The sequence below is a fragment of the Canis lupus genome, chromosome 30 (genome assembly GCF_048164855.1).
Source record: "Canis lupus baileyi chromosome 30, mCanLup2.hap1, whole genome shotgun sequence".
Taxonomy (NCBI): Eukaryota; Metazoa; Chordata; class Mammalia; order Carnivora; family Canidae; genus Canis; species Canis lupus.
In genome coordinates this window covers 12,509,766-12,537,601 of record NC_132867.1, presented here as the reverse complement: position 1 = coordinate 12,537,601, position 27,836 = coordinate 12,509,766, and the positions used below count along the sequence as shown (strand labels likewise).

The 27,836-nt window shown below is 34.5% G+C and overlaps 1 protein-coding gene and 1 long non-coding RNA gene across 9 annotated transcripts in view; one reads left to right on the top strand and one right to left on the bottom strand.

Moving 5' to 3' along the window:
• The window catches only part of ROBO1 (roundabout guidance receptor 1), a 1,129,252-nt gene that overhangs the window by 83,411 nt on the left and 1,018,005 nt on the right, over positions 1–27,836 (bottom strand). For all 7 annotated transcript variants that reach the window (XM_072806522.1, XM_072806527.1, XM_072806524.1 and 4 more), the window contains one exon: positions 27,471–27,598. In XM_072806522.1, coding sequence (XP_072662623.1) covers positions 27,471–27,598 — 128 coding nt within the window. The remainder of the gene's footprint in view (positions 1–27,470; positions 27,599–27,836) is intronic.
• Positions 1–27,836, top strand: part of LOC140621459 (uncharacterized) — a 43,987-nt gene that overhangs the window by 11,353 nt on the left and 4,798 nt on the right. The window contains exon 3 of one of the 2 annotated variants that reach the window (XR_012021162.1): positions 22,381–22,666. This is a non-coding gene — a long non-coding RNA (uncharacterized lncRNA). Of the gene's footprint in view, positions 1–22,380; positions 22,697–27,836 lie in introns of those variants that run through there. The other variant, XR_012021161.1, reaches the window with a different exon arrangement.

The following is a 27,836-nucleotide window of genomic DNA, read 5'->3' as shown; positions in this document are numbered from 1 at the left end:
ACATTATAAATACTGCCAGCTTTGTCCAAACTGTTTGATTTATACAGACTTAAACGGCCACTTCATCCAGCAGTAAATAGAGTGTCAGAAAATTGTGTCAGTTACATTGAGAGCAATGGCAGCTGAAAACATTAGGTGTGCTGATGGAGTCACTTCTGGGGTGGGGGGGAAGGGGAAAGCTTGTTTCGGGACCATGCTTTATGCTTAGAAAAATGTGCACTGAATGTAAGTCTTTTTACCTACTGTTTACACTTTTCAAATGCATTTCTTATCAACTGTCTGAAACACCTAATTAGTCTCCTCTCTTGTCTCAGCTCAAATTGAAGTGAACATTTCAAGCCAGGCATTTAACAGTTTATACAGGATAGGATTCCTCCAATCCACTTTTTAAGACCAGTCCATTATTTTAAACCTTTTCTTTAAAAGTACTTTTAGCTATTTATATCAGTCACTTACGATAACACCTTCAAGGGAATATGAACCAAAAATTATATTCAAATTATGTCCACAATTGCTATCACTCTGCTCACAAAAAAAAAAAAAAAATTCTTCGTTAATGAGGGTGAGGATTTGAAAAGGTACTTTTCTCTTGGTAAATACTGTCTAGGCAATTGCATCTAAGACACATATAAAAATATCTGTAATATATATATATATACATTTTGTAAATCTCTCATTTGAAATATAAACCTCTTTTAAAAAGAGAGAGATGTAACAGAACTTGCTGCAGATTGCATGGTGGCAAAACTGAAGAAAGCAATTAGATCTCCTAACTTTTAGATTAGTGTGATTTCTTCCATACTCCCTTTTTATTTTTAATTGAGGTTTAGTAGAAATTATACCATATGACTAGAAAATTATAGGAGACCTGAAAAATCAGGTCAAATGCCTTCAAATGTCCTGAAACTTACAGGGAAGAAAATACAAAGTTAGGAGATAAAGTTTAGGTTCAATTTGGTAACGCTGAAGTCCTAGCTTATAATTTTTTTTTTTAACTCTGATTGTAATTGAGTGGTTTACTCATGAATTGAGCAAACACTATCATTATCCAGGTATAATAACAGGCATGTGTATCATCGCTTGGGGATTTTCCTCCATACACATCCATACAGGAGCATTTGATTCCTTAGTTAAGGGCTGGGATAATTGAGGTAGAAATCAGATCAAGAAATTGAAAGGATTGGCTGGATAATAAACTAAATCCAGAAGAGAGTTTGGTTTGTTTCAATAAAAGAAAAACAAATGATTAATTAAATGACTGGGAGAATATGACTTTCCAATATGCGGGGAATTTGAGTAGGAAAATATAAATGTTCAAACCACTCAGAGAAATATAAACTTCGGGTGGTCTCTTTTCTAAATCTCAGAAGCATGTCTAACAACGTGTGCCAGAACCCATGTTTCTTTTATAAAATGCCAGCTCTCCTCCAACCTCAAAGACTTATTTGGGAACAAGGGATACAAACCCTTATGCTAACTACATTTATCCTGCAGCAATCTTTCCACACAGGATATCTGCCTGGAAATGAATTTACTATATTTTGCAGGCATATTCTTGAGCCAACATCAACAGTGACATCAGCTACAAGATACGTCTTAGAAATATAACTTTAAAAACCCCTTTCTACATGTATGTTAAATATTAGGTATAAATATATCTCTATGAAAATTCAAATGGATTAAATATGCCTCTATCAATCAATCTATCTATGACCATCATCTACCTTTCTAGATTGAGAAGACCATTCATCACATCCATCTATTTGATGTTTATGATATAATGTTGGAATATTTTTCAAAGGCTACCTTTCAACTTGCCATAATTAAAAATATAACCATGTTACTAACGTCATATATGGTCAGTGTTGAAAATTTAGAAAACTAGACAAGCAAAGAGAAAAAGAAGAGCTAACTATAATTCAACCACACAAATTGTACAAGTGTTTTAAAATATTCTTCTATAATATCATTTCAATAACTATTTAATAATCTATATACAAATTACTTAAATCACTTCACCAAGCTATTGTTTTTAAATTGGGTTTGTTTCCAATTTTCACTATTAAAAATAACAGTGATATTAACATTCTTCCCAATTATATTCAAGATTATTTCAACTGATGCCTCCCCTACAGGGCACTTTCCTCGCTAACCTCCCATACACTGAACATTAATCTTTGCTAAACTGAGAATAGAATTGCCTACTAATTAGCCTGTTTATATTTGTGAGATTAAACATTTACTTTATATTACCTTGTCATTGATATCCTATTTGTTGTGAATATTGTATTCCTATGCTTATCTTTTTTAATTCTAAGAACTATTGATAGGCAAAAATTTTATCCATTTCTCATATATGTTGTAGATATATTTTCTCATTTTGTGGACAGTCTTTAATCTGGTTAAGCATTTTTGGTATTCTATCAATAAAATATAGATTATATAATATATAATAAATTTTGTAAACATTCACCTCTATTTTCATCCTATATGTTTGTCTTTATTTTTTATGTTTAAAATTAATCCATATATATGTATATATATATATTACATATATGGTAGCATCAAGAAAGCTATATTTTTCAAATAGTCCCTTATTGCATCACCATTAAGGAACAATCCATCCTATCTGTATTAGTATGAATACCTTTAGAATATTTGTGTAGCTCTTTAACTTAAAAAATAGGGAGCTTCTCTTAGGATCAAATTATTCCCTGGGGTATACCACTTAGCATCCTCATGGAAAATTCTCCAAAAGTCATGTAGCATTTTTAAAGGGTATATGTACCTTCCCTAATGTATTTATCATAAGAGTACTTAGAAACCTAATGACTATTAATATAAGGACAAGTGTTTATCAGAGCAAACTTCGATAAATTTTGGAAGCATCATGCAATTATTTCTTACATAAAATGAGATGAATCTGATACATAGAAATGAAAATGAATGCATACAGCCCTATGTGCAGTTATTCATCAAAAGGACTTTGAATGACTATTACTAAAGGAAGTTATAAAAGCTAAGATAGACAGACATGAATTCATAAACATATTTGAGATTTTTAAAAAAACCCAAATCATTCTGTGGGCACCTATTTTTGTTTGTTTACCTTATGAAATATAAATTAAAATGGTACTTCAAGACAATATAGTCCTATCACTTATTTTATTACTCAAGTAAGGAGAGAAAAAAATAAAAGGATGCAGATCACATATCATTTAATAAAACATAAAGTTAGCAACCCCATTACCTTTACTCTTTGTCACAGTTACCCATACTTCCTGCAGACTTTATTCTGTGCGGTCTTTGAGGCCAATGACAAGTGAAACATGGAGGCTGATTGGTTGAAGGACATGGAAGGGTATGGATGGAAAGGGGAAGAGAAGTTCCAGTCACAGTGACACGGTGATTAGAAGATGGCCAATAAAATGTCAACTTACCAGACCCAACTAAAACAAAAAAAAGAAAACATGAAATAAATAAAAAAATAAAGAAACAGAAACGAAACAGAAAAAAGTAATAAGATTTGACTTAACAATGATATTTCTCTTAAAGTAAAATAAAGAACACATTAATATTTGGCTCATGTGGGCCATGAATGAATATTTGTTAGCATTTTAAGAATAATCATGAGTAACTTAAGAAAAATAGAAATGACTCTTAAAATCTCTACTATGATTAAATGACAGCTACAATGGATGATAGCCATACAATTATAAAACACATTTCGATGACTACATTTTGCTATAAGATGACATGGTTAGATAGCTACATACATAATGAGTTTAAACACACTATAAATCTTAACTGTTAATGTTACTTAGAATAGAAATCAAGCATCTTAATCAAAGATAAAGTAGTGTTAAATCGAACAACTCCATCATCAGATTAATTTTTAAAATGTCCATGCAACTAATGATATTCTATTAAATCTGTGTTTCTCATACTTGAATAAGCACATGGATCACCCTAAGACCTGGTTAAAATACAAATTATAACTCCATAGATAAGAAGTGTGGCCTTTGACTTTGCATTTCTAACAAGCATTCTCAGGTACTGCTGGTCCATGACCACAGGCTGAGTAGCAAGGTTATTAAAAAGTTACACCTTTTAGGTTACACCTAAATTCTTGCAGAATTTCAACTGAGAAGATGTATAGAAAAACGTAAACACATGAAAACATATAAAACTTTATAAACCTATCTAATAAAGTCATAATCATGTTACCTACTGCAAGGCTGAAACATTGGACATTTTAATATAGAAAGCTCAAGTGATACATATTTATTTATTTATTTGTTTATTTATTTAAAAGATTTTATTTATTCATGAGAGAGAGAGAGAGAGAGAGAGAGAGAGGCAGAGACACAGGCAGAGGGAAAAGCAGGCTCCAGGCAGGGAGCCTGGCGTGGGACTCGATCCCAGGCCTCCAGGATCACACCCTGGGCTGAAGGCGGCGCTAAGCCGCTGAGCCACCTGGGCTGCCCAATACATATTTTAAATACTGGAAAATGACTGCTTTGTTTTGATCTTTTATTTATTTTTATATTTAAAGATTTTATTTATTTATTCATGAGACACACAGAGAGAGGCGGAGATACAGGCAGTGGGAGAAGTAGGCTTTCTGTGGGGAGCCTGATGTGGGACTTGATCCCAAGACCCCAGGATCACACCCTGAGCCAAAGGCAGATGCTCAACCACTGAGCCACTCAGGTGCCTCTGTTTGGCTTAATTTGAAGCAAAGGAAATAACTGCCAAACACAGAACTTTTTCATAATAGCCCCACGTACAGCCACAAAATATCTTATTCAAATAAATAACTCCTACATCTTAAAGCAAATCATATTAATTTAACTTGATATACATTTCTGCAGTATGCAGGAACTATGCTTAGCCCTGCTGCTGTGAGATGGTACAGTTTAAAAATAGTGACAATGCAACAATAAAACAGAACACAACAAAGACTTCCATCCAACTATAAACAGCCTGCCCAAGTTATTTCCCAGGTTGAACTAGAAATTACATTTCCTCAATACCTTCCACCAGGGGAAAAAAAAACACAAAGGGCTGGGGGAAGATCAGGTGTCTGATGGGATCATGGGACATTCTGGTACAATATATGACCTGAAGTAATATTTTCTTTCTTTTTTTAAAGTGCATTTGAGAGAGAGAGAGAGAGAGAGAGAGAGAAAGAAAGAGAGCACAAGCAGGGGAGAGAGGTAGAGGGAGAAGCAGACTCCCCACTGAGCAGGGAGCCCAAAGTGGGATTCAATCACAGGACAGTGTGATCATGACCTGAGCTGAAGGCAGACACTTAACTGACTGAGCCACCCAGGTGTCCTGAAGTAATATTTTCAAGCTCTATTTATTTTGCTTTGCTTTTGCTTTATGGGCATGCTCAGTAATCCATGTAGAAGGATAAAAATGTATGTTTTAAATAAAACACAAAATAATAAAAAATAAATGAAAAGAGAAATAAAATAGAGACAAAAGTTCTCTTGCCTATTGTTAACAAGTATGCAAAACTTAAAGGTAACTCAGAAGCACATTTCAATTCACATGTTCCCTTCATGAGTAAAATAATTGTCTTTTTCATTCTAAAAAAAACCCAAAAATCAATCTTTTCTCAACTTACTCAGCTATGCTACCTAGACTTGAAAACAGAGTTGGTTGAATTTGGTTACACTTTTGAATCTTTCAAGATATTGTCTTTTAAGTGGCAGGAAGAAATATTTAGAAACTACAAAAGAGAGATGCTGACAATCTGTAGCAATAGTATTTGCTTTGAAAAAAAACAAAAGATAATAGAATTATCTTTTGGGATAACCTGTGAAAATAAATTTGATATTAGTTGGATGCAGTGAAGATTAAGCCTTATTTAAAGTCAAGAGACTACAGGAATGATTCCTAAAGATATTCTAACCATATAACTTTTGGTCATGTAAAATTCCTGAGACATTTCAAAAATACCCAATATGTTAGAAACAAGAAAATTAATAGGAAGCAGGTCATTTAAAATGTAAAAAGTGCCTTTTACCCTGTTTAAAGGGTTTACCAGCAATCAAGCCATAGGAGTCAAATCTTTCATTAACTAAAACCCAAGGTGTTCAAGAACTTCTGGCTGATGTATTTGCATTTCATATCAATAACAAATGACAACTTGAAAATATTTCATAACATTATCTAAGAACAACATCTAACACAGAAGCTTCCAAAGCATCAGAGGTTTTTGAGAGTACCCTATCTTGCATGATCATTTAAGCTTTTAACAACCATGATTATAAAAAAAAAAAAAAAAAAAAAAAAAAAAAAAAAAAAAAAAACAACCATGATTATCAGGAAATGATGTCTCTTATCTAAATGAAAACCTCGCCTGTCACAATTTAACTCCTCTTTTTGTTTATTCTAGTTTCAGTACACAAATAAATGCCATTAGTATCCTCCGTATAAAATCCTTTTACTCAGTTGAAAGAAATGATCATCTTAAACTTTCTTGTCTCAAGAATAAATGATAGAAATTTCTTTAAGTTTTTTAGATTTCCCCTTTTTACCATACTTCTCTCAGAGTCAGGTCAAAGAATTTTCTTTCCATACAGACAGTAGGGACTTTCTATACAACAATCAGGACCCATTATCATCCAGTTAGATCTGTCCAGAAAGAATCTGAGAAAAGTAGAGTAATCTGGATCATGTTCATTCATCATCCTCTGAAGTTTGTGGTTTATGGGCAGTCTCACTCCTACACTCCCCTAACTCTTGTCAACTTCTTTTCTTTCTACTTTAAAGGCTAGGAGCCCCTCTACCCCAACTCCCTTTTCTCGTTAAGAAAGAGGAAAAGCCTGTCTGTCTCCATCTCTAATAAAACAATAAAACTATAAAATGGTAGTGCTGGAAGTGACCTTAGAACTTATCAGTCTAATTCTATCCTTCTTGCATGAGAAAATGGGAACCTAAATTGTTCAATAACTTTCTCAAGGTCACAGATGACTAACCAAGACTGCCTTTTTTGACTAAATTTAAGTCTCTAATAAATTTTTCTACTTGTTAGCCAGTTTAGGGAGAACCATATGCAACAGGACATAAAATGTATTTGGTTTTACATTTAAACTGTCATAAATGTTAACCTAAAATCACCACCATTAAAATAATTACTATAAAAACTTTCTAAAATAATTGCTCAGGATACTAAAAAAATCTTTTAAAAATAATTAGCTATAGTTTTAAAAAGACATGGAAAACTAACAGATAAGACAGTAGGCTTAAAACTTCCTAACAAGTTTACCTTTTTGGACAAAAAACGCAATGTGATTAATTTTTAAAGGTGAACCAATTTTCATCATTTCATCACTTACATCATTATAAACTGGATAATACTCTTTTGAAAGGTAATAACAAATCATATTTCTACACAATTACTTTAATAGTAAATATGTTACACAGGAAGTAAAATAAACTCAAAAAGTAAACGTACCTTTTTAAGAGATTAAAACTTTCTATTTTGTTAACATGGTAGCATTATGCAGATTACAGTAACATCCCTAATTTTTTTTCTCAAATTGAAAGAGTTTAGAAAGGAGTGAGAGATTAGAGAATTTGCCACAAAGCTGTTTGTATCAAAAACACACTGCTTTCACTTAGATTATATTATTTTGGTGGGGTGGAGAGGAGTTACACAAAGTCTAAATATATATATAAATACATATATACTACACATATAGGTATATATATACTATATAATTTGTTTATGTAATTATAAAACTCTAGTTCCTGTATTGAGTGTAATAAAAGAAAAAGGACAGCTTTCTCTAAAATATTTGGAGACATACAAGTACTACATCTTTGGATGATACTTTTTTTTAAAAGTTTAAAATGGAAAAAATTTAGCCTTCCCTTTCTCCCTCCTTCCCTTCCTTCCTTTCTCTCTTTTTTCATTCTTTCCTCCCTCCCCACACACTCACTCTCACACATACATGCACACACACTTAGAATAAAGAGATTTTTTTCCTCTTTTGAATGTGACATCAACAGGCCCCCAGTTGTTTAACTACTTTAAAATATTCTAAGAATATACATTGTTCAGACAATATCTTTAGGTATAAATAAGTAGCTAAGAGAAGCAAAAATGGATGGGAGCAAAGAAGGAAGGAAAGAAGGGAGGAAGGAAGGAGGGAGGGAGAGAGGGAAGCTCTCTTCTATCTGCTTGTCAGATACAGGAGACAAGAGTCAGAATGATGATAAATGTCTAAAAAAATACACAGAAGCTAAAGAAAGAGGCCTTTTTTGGGGGGGGGGGGGTCTGAGAAAATAAGGTAGCTGTACAAATACTTAAGTCTTCAGATTAGGCCTAATAAATACTGGGAGCAGCCAATCTTGATAACTACTTAGGCCAGAAGAGAAGATAATGGCCTAAATAATAGCATGAGTGACTTAGGGAAAGTACAGAAAAGAAGCAGTTAACAGTAAAGGTCACTGAACCATGAATTGGTTGCCAACTGTGATGTCTCCAGAGGTCTTTAAAATGGGATTTATTTCCATTTGGCCACAACAGTTTAGCTATAACCCTGTCTGGTAAAGGAATAGAGTAGCTGATTCTTAAAGTGCTTTGTGCGCTATGATTTTAAGAATATGGAAATTCAGAGGCAAAGCAGGACAGTGGATATATCTTTCTGGGAAATATTCCCAGTATTTTCCCTTCAGATTATGTATATATAAACATATACTCTACTAGAAAATGTCCCCAAAAATATCCTTTTAAGTTAATATTACCTCAAGTCGATGAAGCTTATACATAGCTCATGATAAATAAAGAAGATATCAAAGAATTCCAAGAAAATATTCGCACAATTACCAGAACAATATGATTAAAATTTGGATATTTTCACACCAAGATTGCAATTTTTGAAGAATAATGGCAAATACATTCAAGTTTATCCTTATAACTTAAATAAAGCATATGATTCTTCACTGTTAACCATGGGCAATATAATTATTTTGAAATATAATGACAGAAGACAGCCACTACAGTGAGTCTAAAATAATTTATGTATTCTAAACTCCTAGAATGACTCTATAAAAGATTTCATAGTTAAGCAAATTTATCTATGGTAAAACCAATCCTATTATTAAATGTCAGAGAATAACAGCTTTATTGAATGTCCTATGAATGAAATCACCATGACTATGGAATTCTGCTAATTCACAGATATTTGTTTTCATTACTAGTAACTAACTTCTAATGATCTTTAAATTAATGTGATTTTTTTTCATTCTTGTATCGTTTTTTTTTTCATTGAATAGCAGGGTTCAATTAATAAATCTGACAGCCTAGCATTGTAAACACCCCATTCCAGTAGAAGGTGAATGAAGTAAAATAGTGAGTTACATGACTCTTTTGAGAAGAAATACATTTTTATTAAAACAGAAGAACACTTATATTTTCAAGTAGTAATACTACCTATGTTTGAACTGACTGAATTATAGTCACTGTTATGCCGGAGAAATTATATGCATACATACTCATGAATGATAATATCTCTAACAATTAAAAACACTTAAGATTTTTTTAATACTAGGTGTGATTTTTTTGGAGGTAAAGACAGAGCTTAACTTAAAAGCCTGTCATTATGTCTTTCAATTTCTCAGACATAAAAATAGAGTGATTAAGAGGGGCACTTTTAGAATATATTTAATAGATACATAAAATACTATGAACTTTTCCCCTCCAGTCAAACATTTCACATTATTTGTGGATCACTGGTTCTGGAGATAATTTGGTTGTCACAACTGAAGGGGGATGCTACTGGTATCTAGTGGAGAGAGGCCTAAGAGCCTGATAAACATCCTACAACCCACAAGACAGCTCCCCAAAACAAAGAAGGATCCAAACCCACATGTTAAAAGTGCCAGGACTGAGAAACATTGCTATAGATTATCTGTTCCATTGAAAGTTTAACAGAATAGTAATGGCTAATTATTTTCCCACAAATATACACAAAGTAATTTGCACAATGCCTAATGTATCATAGATACTCAGAAAAAGTTGATATTTTTCTCCTTTTCCTTCCACTTCTAAAAAAGGCTTCACTTTCCTTTTTTAAAAAAATATTTATTTATTTATTTATTTATGTGAGAGAGTGTGCATGAATGGGAGGGAGGCAGAGGGAGAGAGAAAGAAAGAAGCAGACTCCCCGCTGAACATGGGGCTTCACGTGGGGCTGGACCCAGGGCTGGATCCCAGGACCCTGAGATCACCCATTCTGAAAGTAGGTGCAACTTAGCTATTGTCTACTAAAGAGTCTGAGATTGAAATGCAACTACCCGGCAATCTATGACCATGTGTGTGCCAGCTGACATAGGACTCAGGATCATAATTTTGAGGTTAATATTCCCTAGATCAATTTAGAAAGCCAGAAACCTGGATCTTTCTTCTCTCTCCTCCTTGAAATGTACAATTCATTACCAAATGCCATAGCTTTTATTTCTGAACTATTTGTGTATTCCATTTCCCTCTTTCTAGCTCTACTGCCACCACTCTGGCTCAAGTTATCCAACAGTGCTCAACTGAACTACTGCTTTGCTTCTTACCAATTAAATTTCATGATATGGCCAAAGTGCTTAAAAACAAAACCAAAGTAAACTAACCTGATTATAGATGTTTGTGCTTAAAATCTTTCAATATGGTTTCATTGTTCTTCAAATAGAGACCAAAATCCTTAACATGGCCTTGCTATGTGACTCTTCGGTGTCTTCTTGTATCGCCTGTCCCTTCTCATCTCCCTAACTTAGCTCCACTGGCCTTTTTTTTTTTGTCCTTGATTTTACCACATTTCAGCTCGAAAGAGATCTTCAAGTAATTCCCCCTAAATTTGACACTAAGTCTTATCAGAAGGCCATATATATTCTCATAGTAACCTTAATTTTCCTCCTACAGCACTTATTATAGCTTAAAATTACACATTTCTCTAATTATTCTCTAAACGTCTATCTCCCAAACTAGACTATAAACTCATAAGAGTAAAGATTTAACTATTTGCCATTATTTCTCTAGAATTTACCAAGTTGAAAACGTTACTCACCTTGTAAATATCTGTTTATCTTGTAAACAAATGAGAATAATGTTCCCATTGTGTATCTGAAAGTACTTTTGCCCTCCCTGGCATATCTACATCTTTACAAATCCACACTCTACATTTTGCTAGTACTGTTGTTACTTGTGTACATCTCTCTCCTTCATTAGCTGTACTAAGCTCCATGAAGGCAGGATCCAGGTCTTCTTTATCTTTGCATCCTTTACAGCATCCAGCATACTGATTTGTATGTAAGCAATTGCTCCAGAACTTGTTTATTAGAAAATCTGGAAGCCTACTTTCAAATGTTATATTTCATACACTATAGGGTCTAGAGTTGAGGTATATAATGATAAAAAAAAATGTAAAGATAAAATTACTCAACTGAGCAGATCAAGATCCTCTCCAGAATTAGTTAGGTCTATCCTGCATAAATCACATAACTTTTCTACATCTCAGTTAAATAAAGAGCCATCAGTGTTAGCTAACTATGTGTCATTTCATAAACCAGAAACCCTCCCAGCAACTCAGTAGGAAAATGTCTAATACGCCAACTTGCAAAGGGAGGGAAGTGAAGATTAAATACTTTCTTTTCCTTTTTTTAAAAGATTAGGTAATTTTCCTAAGGTCATACATTAGGTAAGAAGTGAAAGTTTGGAATTCAGGTCTGTCCAGCTCTTAAAATCCTTACTCTTTTTGTTACATTGTATGGTTTCTGCATTAAAAGAGTTAAGCTTTATTCTAATGTAATTTTGGTTCTGTTTTGGCTTCATGACCTAAACCAAATAACTTTTGATACAAAATTATTTACAAAGGAAATCATCAAAAAAAGAAAAGGCAACTACTGAAGGGGGTGGGGAATACTTGCAAATCATATACCTGATAAAGGGGTGGATTAATTTCCAAAATATATAAAGAATTTATACAACTAATAGAAAAAAAAAACAATCCAATTAAAAAATGGGCAGATCTGAATAGACATTTTTCTAAAGAAGACCTACAGATGGCAAACGGACACCTGCAAATATACTCAACATCACACTTCACCAGGGAAAAGCAAATCCACACCAGAATGAGATATCACCTCATCTCATTAAAATGGTTATCAAAAAGACAATAGTAACAAGTGATGGAGAGGGTGTAAAGAAAAGGGAACCCTTGTGCACAGTTGGTGGGAATGCAAACTGGTGTAGCCACTATGTCAAACAGTATAGAGGTTCCTCAAAAAATTAAAAATAGAACTACTATATGATCCAGCAATTCCACTTCTGGGCATTTACTCAAAAAAAAAAAAAAACCCCAAAACACTAATTCGAAAATATATATGCACCCCCATGTTCATTGGCACCTTATTTACTAGACAAGATATGGAAATAACCTAGGAGACCAGTATGAATAAACTGTAGTATATATAGAATGGAGTAATTATTCAGCCATTGGGAAAAAAAAAAAAGGAGAAGAAGAACGAAATCCTGTCATGTGAGTCACCATGGATGGACCAGTGAGGGCATTATGCTAAGTGAAATAAGTCAGAGAAAACAAGACAAATACTCTATAATCTTACTTATACATGGAATTTAAAACAAATAAACATACCAACAAAAAATACCAAGCTCATAGACACAGAAACTAGATTGGTGGTTGCCTGAGGCAGGAGGAAAAGGTAGGCAAAAAAGGTGAAGGGCATCAAAAGGTACAAATTTCTGTAAGATAAAGAAGTCATAGGGATGTAATGTACAGCATGCCAATAATAGTTAATAATACTGCATATTTAAAAGTCCCTAAGAGAATAAATCTTAAAAGTCTTCATTACAAGAAAAATGTATTATGTATTAATAATAATAATAAACATATGTCATTATGTATGGTGATAAATATTAACTGGACTTCTCATGGTGATCATTTTGCAATATTTACAAACATCAAATCATTATGTTGTATATCTGACACTACCATGTCATATGTCAATGGTACTCTAAAATTTTTTAAATGCACAATTCATGTATTAAGGTATTAAATTAACATGAATATATAATTATTCTCATATTTTATATTATCATAGAAAAACAATGTCAAAACATCCAATTCTGTCTCTGAAAAGTGATGTGATGCAATCTTTTAGGAAGACCACTGCAAATGTCACATGTATGTAGTCAAGCATCAAATGCAAATGCTCATACTCTGCTATATGATATTAAGATATCTCTGATCTCAGTCCCCTCATCTGTAAAACGGACCTAAAATAAATGATTTGTAAGCCCCCATCCACGACTCACATTCCAAATCTTTTCAATTGGGTACAGAAATAATATAATTTAACATTTATTCCCAAGAAACTTAAGGCCAAAATTACCTATTATAAATCTTATTTATTTACTTATTTTTAAAGATTTTATTTATTTATGAGAGAAAGAGAGAGAGAGAGAAAGAGCAAGCATGAGCAGGGGGTACGGGCAGAAGAAGAGGGAGAAACAGACTTCAGGCTGAGCAGGGAGGCTGACCCAGCACTAGGATCATGACCTGAGTCAAAGGCAGACACTTAACTGGCTGAGCCACTCAGGCCCCCCTGTTATCAATTATGTTCAGTAATTTAGTACATTTTAGGGGAATAAAAAGCATAAGGAAAAACCTAAGAGGACACCTCATCTATTTACTAATGACCTAAAAGTATACTGAAATGGCTATTCCACCATCCACAAAGTTAACTTTAAAAGCACCTTTTTAAAATGGCCATATCTATCAGTTTTAATTGTACAGTGCTCTAAATTCTCTCCTAATAACATTGACCACACAAAATAAATGTCCTAAAGCTAAAGCTCACTTTAACAACCATTTATGGATTTTCCTACCCTCATAAATCTGTTATAAAGCAATTACTCAGCTGTATTTTGTCTTATACCTATTTGAGTATTTTTCTACAGGTGTGTTTATACTGGCACATTATTTATCAAGTCCTGAGAATAATAGTTTAAAAGCAAATTAAAGTGCTCATGGTATTTTAATCAGTTTTGCAAACTCCAGGCATGTATTATAAAGTAGCAACTTCCAATTTATACAAATCTTTAAAAACAATAAAATAAAAGGCAGCCTACCATATATTCAAATAAGATTTAAAGGACACCAGCTGCCACATAATTGTAAAGTGTAATGATTCTAGTGATGATCTTGATGTTTGAAATACGCTAGAATGATTTGTGAATCTACAAGAATGAATACTGTTGAGCATAATTAATGCTGTGTATATCTATAAAATATTTACTATGGTAGCAAATAAAAAATCAATAACATGTGCAAAAAAGTTAATTTTTCAGTGATTTTGCATATTTAATTTATTACTGGGTTCATCATTTTTTTAAAAAAGGGGCCCTTAATGTCAAATAGTCTACAATCTATTCTCTTGATGAGTATTCTCTTTTAAACAAGAATTATCTCATCTTATGTCCTAATAGTTCTAGGTAAAATAGAATATATCAATGTGAATTGACTTACAATTCACATAATTGACTTACAATTAATTATTTAACATTAAGTGATACACAATATCACACAATAATTCCATGTCTTCAAGTTCTGTGAGATCGTTAGCAATGAATCTAATGTTTTAATAAAATGAGCTACCACTCAATGGCGAGAGCAAAAAATTATTTCTCTAAATTTCATTTTCAGAGAGAGCAATTCAGACGGTATAGAGTGACCCAATTCTATTACATATTTCCAAACTGATGCCATTATTTCAGAATGTACGCTGCTAAAGAGAGTTGCTAAGTTTTATATCTATGTAACTGAGGGACGAGAAAAACCTCACCAACTGATATGTAGATGAATAATCACAGTAAAGCCCAGAAGATAATGGAAAGCCCATGCTGTGCTATTTGCTAGTGTGGTGCTGTGTCATTATTTGTTACAGAGTCATCATACGTATCAATTATTTCTTGAACCTAACTGCTGTACTTATTTCCTCAAATACTCACTTGGCATACACATTAAGAGTTTCAAATTCTCTGTAGGAAGGCCTTGTAGTGAATGCTTTTCCTTCAGGTTAATGTTTAGATTTTATATCAGTTTGTTTGACATAACTGAGACCAACCCAAAATTTCATGAGTAAATGAAAGAAATCAAGAGAATGTCATATCTTCCACAGTCATTAGAGTTAAAATGACTACTTCTGAAAGGCTATGAGAATACAAGAAGTTCTTTACTTTATCCTTCCTACAAAAAAAAAAAAAAAAAGGAAAAGAATCATAGGCCATAATGTTGCTGGGTCTCAATCAAATCCAACAGCATAAAAAAACCAGCAGGAGTAGTGCTCGGCATCCTATTTACGCCACTGGATCAGAACAGCTAGGAGAGGGAGCCATTCTCACAAATCACTCTCTTGTTAAATTCTGTAGTGAGACTTCATTAAACCTCTTGGCTGATGGCATTTTACTTTCAGCCTGTTCACAAAGAGCTCAGCTGGCAATACTGATTCTTCAAAAGTCTCCACTTACGCTTTGTCTTTCTTGGGATTGCATTTTATAATTGCAAATCTCTTTTTTCTCACCAGCTCCTCAAATCTTCTGTAGGTTTTTAAAAATCATTATTTTAACTACAAAACACACAACAACAACAACAAATCACAAAACACCAGGACAGATCCTGTAAGGGAGGCGTTTTGAGTAAGACTTTTGACTGAAGCAGTAAAAGTAACAATACATACAGACAGGAGGAGATGGTAAATAAATATGACATTGTGATATGTGTTTTTTATATGTGTGTTATATAAACGTACACACACACACACACACACACACACACACAATATGTTCCCCAAGCCCTGAAGTACTATTTACTACAGTACTACTGATTTTACTGGACCTCTGTGGATTACTGCCATCTGACATGAAGAATCATTCCCCAAAGAACCAGTCTGCTATACCTTGTCAGTCTGGCAAACATGTCACACACTATCAAGGTTCTCAAAGGCATCAAGTAAAGCTTTGGGGGTCTTATAATACGTGTTTCATCAAAATGTTGATGAACCCGCAGTTCTTAACCAGGATCTTGGATTATCGTAAACCTAACTTGAACCTGCGAAAAGGCCCCTTGACACTATTAGTTTTGGCTTTGACTCAAATAACCACGTTAATGGTCAGAAACAATGTACTATTATACTGCCAGCTTTTCTGAAATCAGCAATTTAAGCAAACTGTTCCAACACATGATTTAAATGAAGTCTACATCAAAGAAGGTAAATTTAGGACTGAAAGGTCCAGTTTTTTCTCTCATTACTTCTTTTATGCCTAGATATCATACGAGCTCTAAAAAGTCATATGACTTGAACAAAAAGATCTTGTATGCTGATAGAAAGCTAAACATAGTGAACCCTATTTAAGGAAACCATAAATTTACAAAATAGGCCTTTCCCCCCCAGAGTTTGTTTTTGAATGCAAGTTTATGAAAGCTAATCCCCTAATACCACAGAAAGCTATATTGTTTTACTTTACCTACATTTTAATTTTACATTCTGAAATAATTATCTAATGGTCCACTAGAAAAATGTGACATAAAAAAAAAAGAAAAAGAAAAATGTGACATATACACAGTATGTTACATTGTGTGAGATTAACAGGTGGTTCGGCTAGCTTCAAAGTTGTTATTTCACATCTCAGAACGTGGTGAAGTGCGTATGGAAAGGCACATTACTTTTAATGAAATATGACTTCTGATCTATTGTCAAGGAGGGAGGGAGAGAAAGAGACAGACAGAGGGAGACAGAGGGAGAGACAGAGGGAGGTTGAGGAGAGGCAGCTAGAGAGGGAAGGAGAGAGAGAATCCTAAGCCGACTCCCCACTGAACACAGAGCCCGATGTGGGCCTCGATCCCACAACTCATGAGATCATGATCTGAGCCAAAATCATTAATCACGCAACTGCCGAAGCCACCCAGATGCCCCCCTAAATTAACATTTTTTAACCACAATTATAGAAGCCTTGATAGTCACTGTTTATTGAAAAGTGTTTATTGCATGACTATGTAAAATATTTTAGGAGATGCATACATGACTCAGACTTTAACTCTTTCACGCAGCTAGTGATGCACAGCTAAGAGTACTGAAGCTACATTAATTTTTTATTCTGACATATACAAAGATACAACCCTGAAGTGACCCCCTCATCCTCCTTCTTCATAGCACTTTCATTCCTTCTACTTTTATTGGACATTTAAATGCTTCACACAATGTGCTAAGCATTTTTTACTTATTTATTTAATTTATTTTTAAAGATTTATTTATTCATGAGATACACACACAGAGAAATAGAGAGAGAGAGAGAGAAGGAGAGATTCAGGCAGAGAGAGAGGCAGAGACACAGGCAGAGGGAGAAACAGGCTCCATGAAGGGAGCCTGACGTGGGCCTTGATCCTAGGTCTCCAGGATCAGGCCCTGGGCTGAAGGCGGCGCTAAACCGCTGAGCCACCCAGGTGGCCCAGCATTTTATATTTATTAGCTCATTTAATCCCCACAACAATCCTGTGAGGGAGACATTTCACCCTCATTTTACTAATAAGAAAAATGAGAATCGAAGATTTAATAGCTTGCACATTCAGCATTTAAATCCAAGTGAGTCTGTCAGAAAAGACTGTGCTATTAATTCTACTCTATAGAATGTTTCCTAAGAGTAGCAGGAAAAAAAAAAAAAGAGGTCTCCCTAAAAGACTTTCCAAAGAAATAATAAGGACTAATTTTCAAAGGTATATCTCAAAACTAAGGAGCCACAGAAAATTATCTTTGCAGAAAAAGAAAACACTGATCAAACTACATTATTCAGTGATCAAAACATTCAAATCTTTATGGACAAAATAAATATTACTGAGAATCTGATGAAATTTTAATTGTTTTGGAAGGAGCTGATCAGAAAAATAATCATAACAATAATTGCTCTTGCATAAGCACATCATAATCCTCAAACCACTTTTATGAGGATATAAATATTGTGTTAATTCTCTTATTCTATTTCCTATGAGCTCGTGGATGTCTACATTACATGTACATTTATTTTTCAACAGATAAGAACACTGAAACTCAGACAAGATGACTGGCTTGCCCAGGATTCCACAGCTGGTCTGTATCAGGGCAGTCCTTGATTCATCCACACAGAAAATGTTACCTGAACACCAAGGATGTCCCAGAGACTGACAAAGCAAGGGAAAACAAATGTTCCTCTAAGGAACCCAGAGTCAAGTGGGGTGGACACTAAAATGCAGGAAGGGCAGTAAACAGCACCCAATGGGTAAACGAATGGGGGAATCCCCAACCTGCTCTTGGATAAGGACTGTGTGCCAGGCTTCCTTGAGGATGCTTCCCTGAGCTGAGTCTAGGAAGAAGCACTTAGCAAGTAGAAGACAGGACAAATGGGAGGCAGGGCATTTCAGACCAAGGGACCAACATAAAGAAAAGCCCAGAGATAAGCTACATGGTAGTATTGCATGAACAAATATGTATATCCAAACCATACAGTGGTACTGCACTACAGGGAGTAGTGAAAGGGTACTGAGTGGCCAGGAGGAGCACTAATAAGCACTCTGGACCTTAGCCCAGAGAGATGGGAACCATGACAACGTTCAGATTTGTGTTTTAGGCAGAATGAACCTGTTGTGTGGACAAGGGGTTCTATCAGACAAGACAGAGGCAAGGAAACTGGTTAGAGACTGACAGCCTGAAAGAAAGCAGTGAGGCAAGGGCAAGAGAGGTGGGGGGAGGATTAAGAGATATTTAAAAGACAAAAATAAGTAGGATTTTGTGACAACTGACATGAGAGAAGTGCAAGAAACAAGCATGGCCCCTACCACCCAAGCCATCTCCTGATGATGATGTATCTGTGGGTTGCCCTGCTCTCCACTAATGTGGAGAAGATGAGAGATTTCAGTGTCTGCCTCCTAGTCTGCTACCATTTTTACTGCATCGCTATTATTTCCTGTGAATTAATATTCACTCTCTGGGTTAGCAGAAACCTAAAAGCTTGGACAAACCTCCAACAGCTGCTTCCTTTTTTACTGAAAGTTGTAACTGCCATTCAACTCCTAGTTCGCTGGGACATTAAGGAGAGGTCAATCAGAAACTGCAGTGCCTGAGACATCACAGCAAAGCAGCCTGTTGGGAGCATGTGGTTCACTAGCAGCAAGGAGAGAGGCTCTAGGAAACACCCCTTTAGTAGCAATTAAGTCAGCCAAAAGACAGTGCTTTTTTTTTTTTTTTCTGCCTTTGTGTCTTCTTGGTCTCATGTCAATCTCAGACTTTGAGGCTCAGCCTTCCAGAAGCTGTCAGTAGCTAATCAATCCTAATGAGGAAGCACTCTGTTCCTCCATTGCATAGTAGGCATAAATACTTATGGGAAGCACCAGACAAAACAACAATTCTTCAGAACAGAATAGAATGCACATCCTCTTGATGATTCATCTGAACATTCCTATTACGTGCCAACAATAAATTTAAGGAAATAGCGACATTGTTCATGATACCATATGTTATAACTAAAAAAATAAAACAGGTGATGAAATTGAGAGAACAGAGTAATTTTACATCAAAGAAAGAAAAATAGACGAGCACTTATCAGAAAGGAGCTGGGATTTCACAGAAATCCCATTCATCTGGTAAGAGAGCATCACCTGGTTTAGAGATGTTTGGTATCTGCCTTTTTCTTTTAACAGAGCTGTTTGCGGAAAGGGCAGAAAAGCAACTATTTCTTGAGCTCCAAAGAATAACTGGTCCCTCCAAGCGGCCTGCAGAGGGGTGCAGTGAGGTGTGAACTAAGATCTAAATGTCCAGCTTCCTGTGTCGGACCAGCCTGGCACTTAGGGCTGAGGAAATGAGAGGTCTAAATGTCTTTTTAGTTCCTATTGTAAGAGAGACAAAAAGTGGGATTAGATTTTCTTAATGGTTCAACTCAGCCAAAAGAAAATGTGATGGCTTGGGGAATGGCTGGGGTATGGAAGCCTGTCTTCAGTCTGGTTTCCTATAACAGACATAGTGACGGGAACATGATCATTCTGGTGACAGAGTCACAAATTCACTTTGGAAATAAAATTGTGACAGTAATAATAGCTGCTTTATCTGTAAAGTTGCAAAGGGAGTAGAAAGATTAATAACACCCTCAAGTTTGCCTTGGTTAAGCCATGAGGATCACTGAAGCAAAGAAGCATTCGGCTCAGAGGCAGTGTGTAGACTTGGGAATGGGAGAAATTTGAGGTTTAAATTCTCCTCTCCGTGACCTCATGCTCCACCTTCCCTTCTGGAGAGCACTTCTCAAAAATGGAAAATTTTAAAAAGCTATCAACAGGGCTGTCATCATAAATACATAATCACTCATTTCAAAGGGTTTGTTGTTAATGCCATAATAAATAAAATTATTTTTCTTCCTTTATTTTTCGTTTAGTGCTTTGAAGCTACATCCATCATGCTTTTCCTAAAGGCTAATTTCAACCAAAGGAAAACAAAACAAAACAAAACAAAATCCCTCACTTTTTAAATTCACCATCAACCAGTTCACAAATATAAACCAGTCAAAAATTTGACTTAGCTAGCATATGATTCTAAGAAGAACTTCAAGGTCCACCTGGCAAACATCTAATAAAGGCCAAACAGGTTTAGATTACGATAGTAAAATAGTACGAAACAAACCTGTGACCATTCTCAAAACACCAAGCAGAGGCATAAATTCCAGCAGTTTCAATGGCACACTGTTTAAAACCTTGGCAGAGAGCCTTCTATGCATCTATTTTGTTCTGGTTAGATTTTATATTTTATAGGTATGTCACAACCTATAAAATGGTTATAAATACCACAGTATATATCTTGTGCCTTAAAAGATGGGGTCATCATACCATATAAAACACAAGCTAAGAAGGGAATTTACTCCTACCCAACACAGAGCCAGCAATCCTACACTTGCTAAATTGAGACATTAAAGTGCAAATACAACAATGTAGATTAATCAAAACTCAGAGGACATTAAAAAGATGCTTGATTTTTGGTGTGTATTTTAGGTTCACAAAAAAATTCCTTGAGGAGATGTGGAGATGCTATATATACAAGGGAAAATTAAGGGCAGGCACATATTAAGTATAAATATAATAACATTGATGGTTTAAATGTGTAGGTAATGAAACTTAAATTGTTCTAGACAGGGGTGACTAGATGGCTCAGGTGGTTAAGCATCCATCTCTTGGTTTCAGCTCAGGTCATGATCTCACTCAGTGTCATGAAATCAAACCCCATTTCGGGCTCCATGCTCAGCACAGAATCTGCTTGAGATTCCTTCCTTCTCCCTCCCCTCTCTGCCCCTCTCTGTTCACAGGCTCTCTCTCTCTGTCTCATAAATAAATAAATAAATAAATAAATAAATAGATGATAGATAGATAAAATCTTTTTAAAAAATTACTCTAGGAAATAACAGAATGTTAATTTACGTTAACTGAGTTTACTGGTTAACTGGGAGTTTAAGCAGAAAGATTTTTCTGTTATGATCTTTCCAAACAGTGTTAACTCACCATATTTTATTGGTCATGTAATAGACATTAATTATTTTTCAATAGGTCAAATTACTGCAGAGCCTTTGAGTCATTCTGACAATCAGTTTCAAAGATAACCCAAAATTGACATGCCAGTTAAAGGAATCTGGATATTCTTTTTTGAAAAATTGCCTAAATATATGAAGCCCAGTATGCACATACTTTTAGTTGAAAACTTAATATTCCCAAATTTTATCATGATTTGCCTCTTTTCAGAGTAAAATAAAATCTGCTGTGCTATAAATAATCAATATTTTGATTTGGCTCAATGGCTTTGCATTTGGCTGCTCAAGAAGAAGTAATCCATCCAATGTCACATGAGATATGTATGTGGTATAGGTTTTAGAGGTGCAGTTTTTTTTTTAATTTTGAACTTTTTTAATGCATGAAAAGAACATCTCAGAAACAGAACAGATACTGACTTATTAACGATGAAGCACTATATAAAGAAGCCCCCTCCCCACTTAGTAAATAGGAATATAGTGTAAATAGATGTGAAACGAGGTGAAAACTTTAGGATTTGATACAAATCCTAAAGTTGTATACAACATTCATATATGGATTCTTATCTCATAGCAATAGTATTCTCATAATGATGTATATGACATTCATACTTACTGGTAAGATGCTTTTGACTCAAAAGTTAAACAAAAATGGTGGAGAGATAGTTTTGTCAATGCAAGGTGAGAAAAAAGGCTTTACCTTGCTTTTTTTCCCTTAAACATCTATAACCATTTCACTTTGTTCTAATTTTCTTCTGAATTAGCCAAGACGACAATGATGCTTTTAGAAGCCAATTTCAAAACCCTCTAGGAATGGATTCCCCCAACTACACAATGATGTTTTTGAAACAACTCTTCTGAAAGTCCCCTGGAAAGCTCCACAGTGTTCTTCTGTCTTTGAAAGGTTACCAATTTTTCTCTAAGAAGACCTGTTAAGATCTGACCAGCAGTTATAGGGATACATTCCTATTTTCTCCTCAAATTCTATGCATGATCTCATGATGGTAATTTCTACAGTGACCCAAGAATATTGTTATGTACCCTGTCATGGTAAGTCAGGGATGGCTTTAAATAAATATGTGTGACATAATAATAACAATAACAGAGTGTGACATCATATTTTACTCATGGCTTTTACTGATTAATTGAAGCTTCCAAGTGGTCATTAAGAAGAATAAACAGTTTTTGAGGGTATCTGCTCATGGACCATCTTACCAGTCTTAGAATTGCCAGGAAACACCCCATTTTAAGGAAAGGTATTCTGAGGTGCGAGAATCAAAATGATTGCAAAACAGCCACTCTTTAAAGCAACAGAATCATAATTGAAGTAAAATACCCTCCGCTGAATTATTTCCATAACAATAACACTCCATTGAACATAAAATATAATCTTACTGATAATTTCTATTTCCAAATGGTCATTATTTTCATTAATTTATCAGTTATTTTGCAAAACTGCAATGTAAATCTAGCACTAGAGCTTTGATGGCGCATACACACACACACACACCCAATACATTTACTGTAAAAGTCAGTAATGTTTCTTAACAGTGAAAATATAAAATTTATATTTCAGAAGAGTTTTGAAAAATTTTTGTGTCATAAATTATCGTAATTATATTAGTAATTCACATTTCTCATTTATTAATAGCAGAGAAAGAACAACCCTATCTGTCTAGAATTACCTGAACTGTATTATTTTTCTTGCTAAATAGCCAATAATTATTAAATTTAAGAAATAAAGCTATCAATAATAACACTAAAGGAATACAATATTCCTTAGTTATGAAACATTTACTCTGTAACAGATAATATGTCAAACTTTTTTATATATAAGGCTTAATTTAATCCTTATAAAAGCTCTGAGGTTGGTACTACCATACCCATTTTACACATAGAGCAACTGAGGTTTAAGAGGTTTAAATTACCTTTTCTATGTCACACAGTAAATGAGTTCAACTAAATTTTGACTCCGAGGTCTATGCTCTTAGCTACACAATTCTTTGTAATACATTTCTTCCAGCTGTGATGATACTCAAACTCTAAAGAAAAATTTTAAAGTCTTTTATTCTATCAGTTCAAAGAAGTCCTCATTCCAGGGATTCACGGATTTGCTTGTTTACAATAAAAAATAAAGGGGTACTTAGCTGAATTAGCTGAATTAGTTGGTAGAGCATGTAACTCTTGATCTTGGGATTGTGAGTTCAAGCTCCATGTTGGGCATGGATTATTTATTTATTTTTTTAAAGATATATTTATTTGAGAGAGAGAGCACGCAAGGGGGAGGGGCAGAGGAAGACGGAGAGAGAATCTCAAGCAGACTTCATGTTGAGCATGAAACCCGCATGGGGCTTAACTTAAAAAAAAAATACAAAATAAAAACAAATTTCTGTGTTTAGCCTCAGATTCTTAAGTCAAGTTCTCCAGGGGAATCCCAGATAATCATTGGCATATTTAATAAGTTTCAGAGAAGTATAGATATGTAAATTCAGATACATTCAGATAACAAACTTCAGATAGTTTAGGACACTCTAATACTAGGTACAGCTCTATTCCCCTTCAAACCTGGAAGGCAGCATAAGAGGGCAATCTCTTCAAATTTGATCCACCAGAACCTACTGTTGGCTTTCAGAATCAAAGCCACCGGAAGCTGCCTGAATCTCCCCTCGGATGTCCCTATGATAATTTTACCACTCAAGCAGAAGGTTGGAGTCTATATTCATATTTCAAATTGTAACAAGTAGGGGACACCTGGGTGGCTCAGTGGTTTAGCGCCTGCCTTCATGCCCAGGGTGTGATCCTGGAGTCCCAGGATCAAGTCCCACATCGGACTCCCTGCATGGAGCCTACTTCTCCCTTTGCCTGTGTCTCTGTCTCTCTGTCTCTCTCTGTCTCATGAATATATAAATAAAATTTGCAAAAAAATATTTTAAAAAATTGTAACAAGTATTTATTAAATAATGTGCCCACCATATGCCTAGTATGATGCTAAGCACTATGAATACTACACAAGTACAAAAAATAAGAAAATCCTTAGAAGGACTATCGAAAGAAATATGTACAGGTAGAGTCTCCAAGAAAGCAGAATTGGGATTTCAAGGAAAAAAAGAAGAGATTGTCAAATTAAATTTATTTTTATTTTTTATTTTATTTTATTATTTTTATTTTTATTTATTTTTTTAAAAAGATTTTATTTATTTATTCATGAGAGACACACAGAGAGAGGCAGAGACACAGGCAGAGAGTGAAGAGGCTCCATGCAGGGAGCCCGACTTGGTACTCGATCTCAGGTCTCCAGGATCATGCCCTGGGCTGAAGGTGGCGCTAAACCTCTGAGCCACCCAGGCTGCCCAAGTTTATTTTTTAAATATTAAAACTAATCATGTCTGTACTGGGGTTGAAAATCCAGTGGGCACCCTCCTAAAACAGTGGTTTTTTCCAGGAGCTTCTACCTGGAGCATAGTTTCATTGCCCAACATCAGCTCTCAAAATTAAGTATTTTTTGTATGACAGGTGAAGGAAAAGGAAGATCATTTTTTGAGCCCGTACTGACTCGAATACTTTTAAAAATGGACCACAAATAAAATGCAGAAATCAATATACTACTGAATTTATTATAATGGTTTCCTACTATCAAATAAATTCATTTCAAATTAGTTTGTCTTACAGTAAGTAATATTTTTCTGTATTCAATCTCAAATGAAGAAAAAAAATACAACTTCCCAAGTTTCCTTTGTAAAGTTTCCTTTTTTTTTTCTTAGTTACCTTCTACAGTTGGGAATCATGTTACTTTCTTTGGCATATTATGCATACTATCCTAGAATGTTAAAGATATTTTAATAGTGACATTAATGTGCAAATTTTATTTTAATTTTTAAAAAGATTTTATTTATTTATTCATGAGAGATACAGAGAGAGAGAGTCAGAGACATAGACAGAGAGGGAAGCAGGCTTCCTGCAAGGAGCCTGATGTGGGACTCAATCCTGGACCCTGGGATCACAGGCTGAGCCGAAGGCAGACACTTAACCACTGAGCCACCCAAGCGTCCTTCAAATTTTATTTTAATATTTGAATAAAAGACGACCTTCTCACCAATAGACAGATCTTTCAAGTTTATAAAAAACCCAATGCAGTTGAAAGAAAAAATTCTAAATTCTTAAAGTAGTTTCCAGATTTGATTATTTATACCCAATTTCCATTAATATCAAGGCTTAGAGAGTAAGAATTACATATGGAAAACTTAAGGTTGAATTAGCTTTGGATTCAAACTTAAAATTGCAGGACAGGAAAAAAATTTAAAAATAAATAAAATTGCAGGAAGAAATCTATTTTGATTTCAACATCCACTATAGATACAAATAGTTATTATGAATAAAAGCATCAGACTCCCAAGGTAAAGGACTTTAAAAAACACAAAGTGAAATATATCTCTTTGACTAATATTATAGACAATCATCCTCCCTGTCACAACTGCCTAAAGAGAAACACACCTTTTCATGTCTTGTCTTCATCCTGGTCTCCTTTTACTCCCTCTGGAGGGCTTTTGAACTGGGATTTGACATCTCTTAAATTTGTGCTTTCTCTAAATATAAAAGGGGTTTCCTTTTCTTACAGTTTTAGTCTTACATGGAGTTCAAGTCTAACTTACATTAAAGAAAAGTAGTCTAGGCCTTAGAAATTCAATGTTTGTCTTGATCATTTCTTTTCTTTTTTTTTTTTTTTCTCTTTTGTTTTTATGAGGGTGAGCTAAAAACCCCAAAGTGGGACATACTGGCTTTACAGACAGAAAGAAAATATTCTTTTTTTTTTTTTTTTTACTGTAAAAAGCCCACAAGGCTCTTTTATAGAAAGCCCACAGTAGCAGCTCTCCTCGAAAGCCACCTTTTTCTTCCTAATAGCCTTAGAGGAGACAGTGTTCAGAAAAGATGACAGCACCAAGTGTTGCTAATGTCAGACCCAAATCCCTGTTTACTCTCTATATTTGTCAAAACGGGACTTTTTCACAAGCAAAATGTTTTTTTAAAAGTCATTGTCTCTCAAATTCCACAATAAAGAATTCGTCCCTAAAAAGGAAAAAAAAAAAAATGAGAGAGGTCTCAGATGAGACATAGTGAGAAATAATCTGTATGACATCATGAAGAAAGGAGAAAAGGGATGATGACAATGAAAAACATCTGGATTATGGATATAAAGAAGGTAAAAGAACCATTTCTGCACATCAGTTTTAAGAAGTGAGTCTGACATTCAAAAACTTGTAGCCATAGAATGTGACATCCATTTGGTCTCATATAACATCAAATAATAAATCTGTATCAGATGCAATTCATTCATTCAAAGAATATTTACTGAATGTGGTTATTTCACAGGACTGTAGGAATAAAAAAAAGATGGCAGAAGTCCTTACTCTGTGGAGGATCTTATATTAGAGGGAAATAGAATCTTCGTTTTGTGTTCTGAATTATACAGACCCTTGAAAGTACATGGTCTGAAGAACTGTTAGATTTGTTTCCGTTTAAAGACAAAGTTTTCATAGTAATGGCTGTCATTTAATTAAAAGATTAGAAGGGCTCTATGTTTGCAGGCCCAGAGATTAAAGCACATTCTCTTCCTCTGCTTCACCAAAACAGAATTTTCCATAATTTCAACCTAATTCAATTTCCTGTAACAAACACTTACAGAGCTCCCAGAGGCAAAATGATCATTTCTTTAAATTATGTTTGAAATGCAATATTTACAGCACTACTTGAAGTCTATATTTAATGTAGACTACTTGAATAAATAGTATTTTCTTCTAATATTGACATTATATTTCCTATGATAAAACCACCAACACAAAACCTTCCCAAATCCTACCTTGGACAGTCAGAGTAGCTGATGCTTCAGCTTTTCCAACCATATTTTCTGCAACACAAGTATATGACCCCATGTCACCAGCCATCACTTTCCGAATCTTCAAAGTATGATCATCTCTGATTTCGTATCTAGTGACGTAACAGAAAAAAAAAAAGCATAGTTAAGTGACTTTCTACTTAAAAGGTCCCATCATTAGCAATATGATGCACCTCAGACAGCAAATCAACAACATGCAACATTCTCTACAGAAAATCTAAAACAAAAGGTGAAATGTGGCCTTCCTCTATGTAATAAGCATGCAGATAGAGCCTGTTTTCACAGTTATGTTGGCTAAACAAACTATTTTCTAGAAGAAGACTTTCGGGC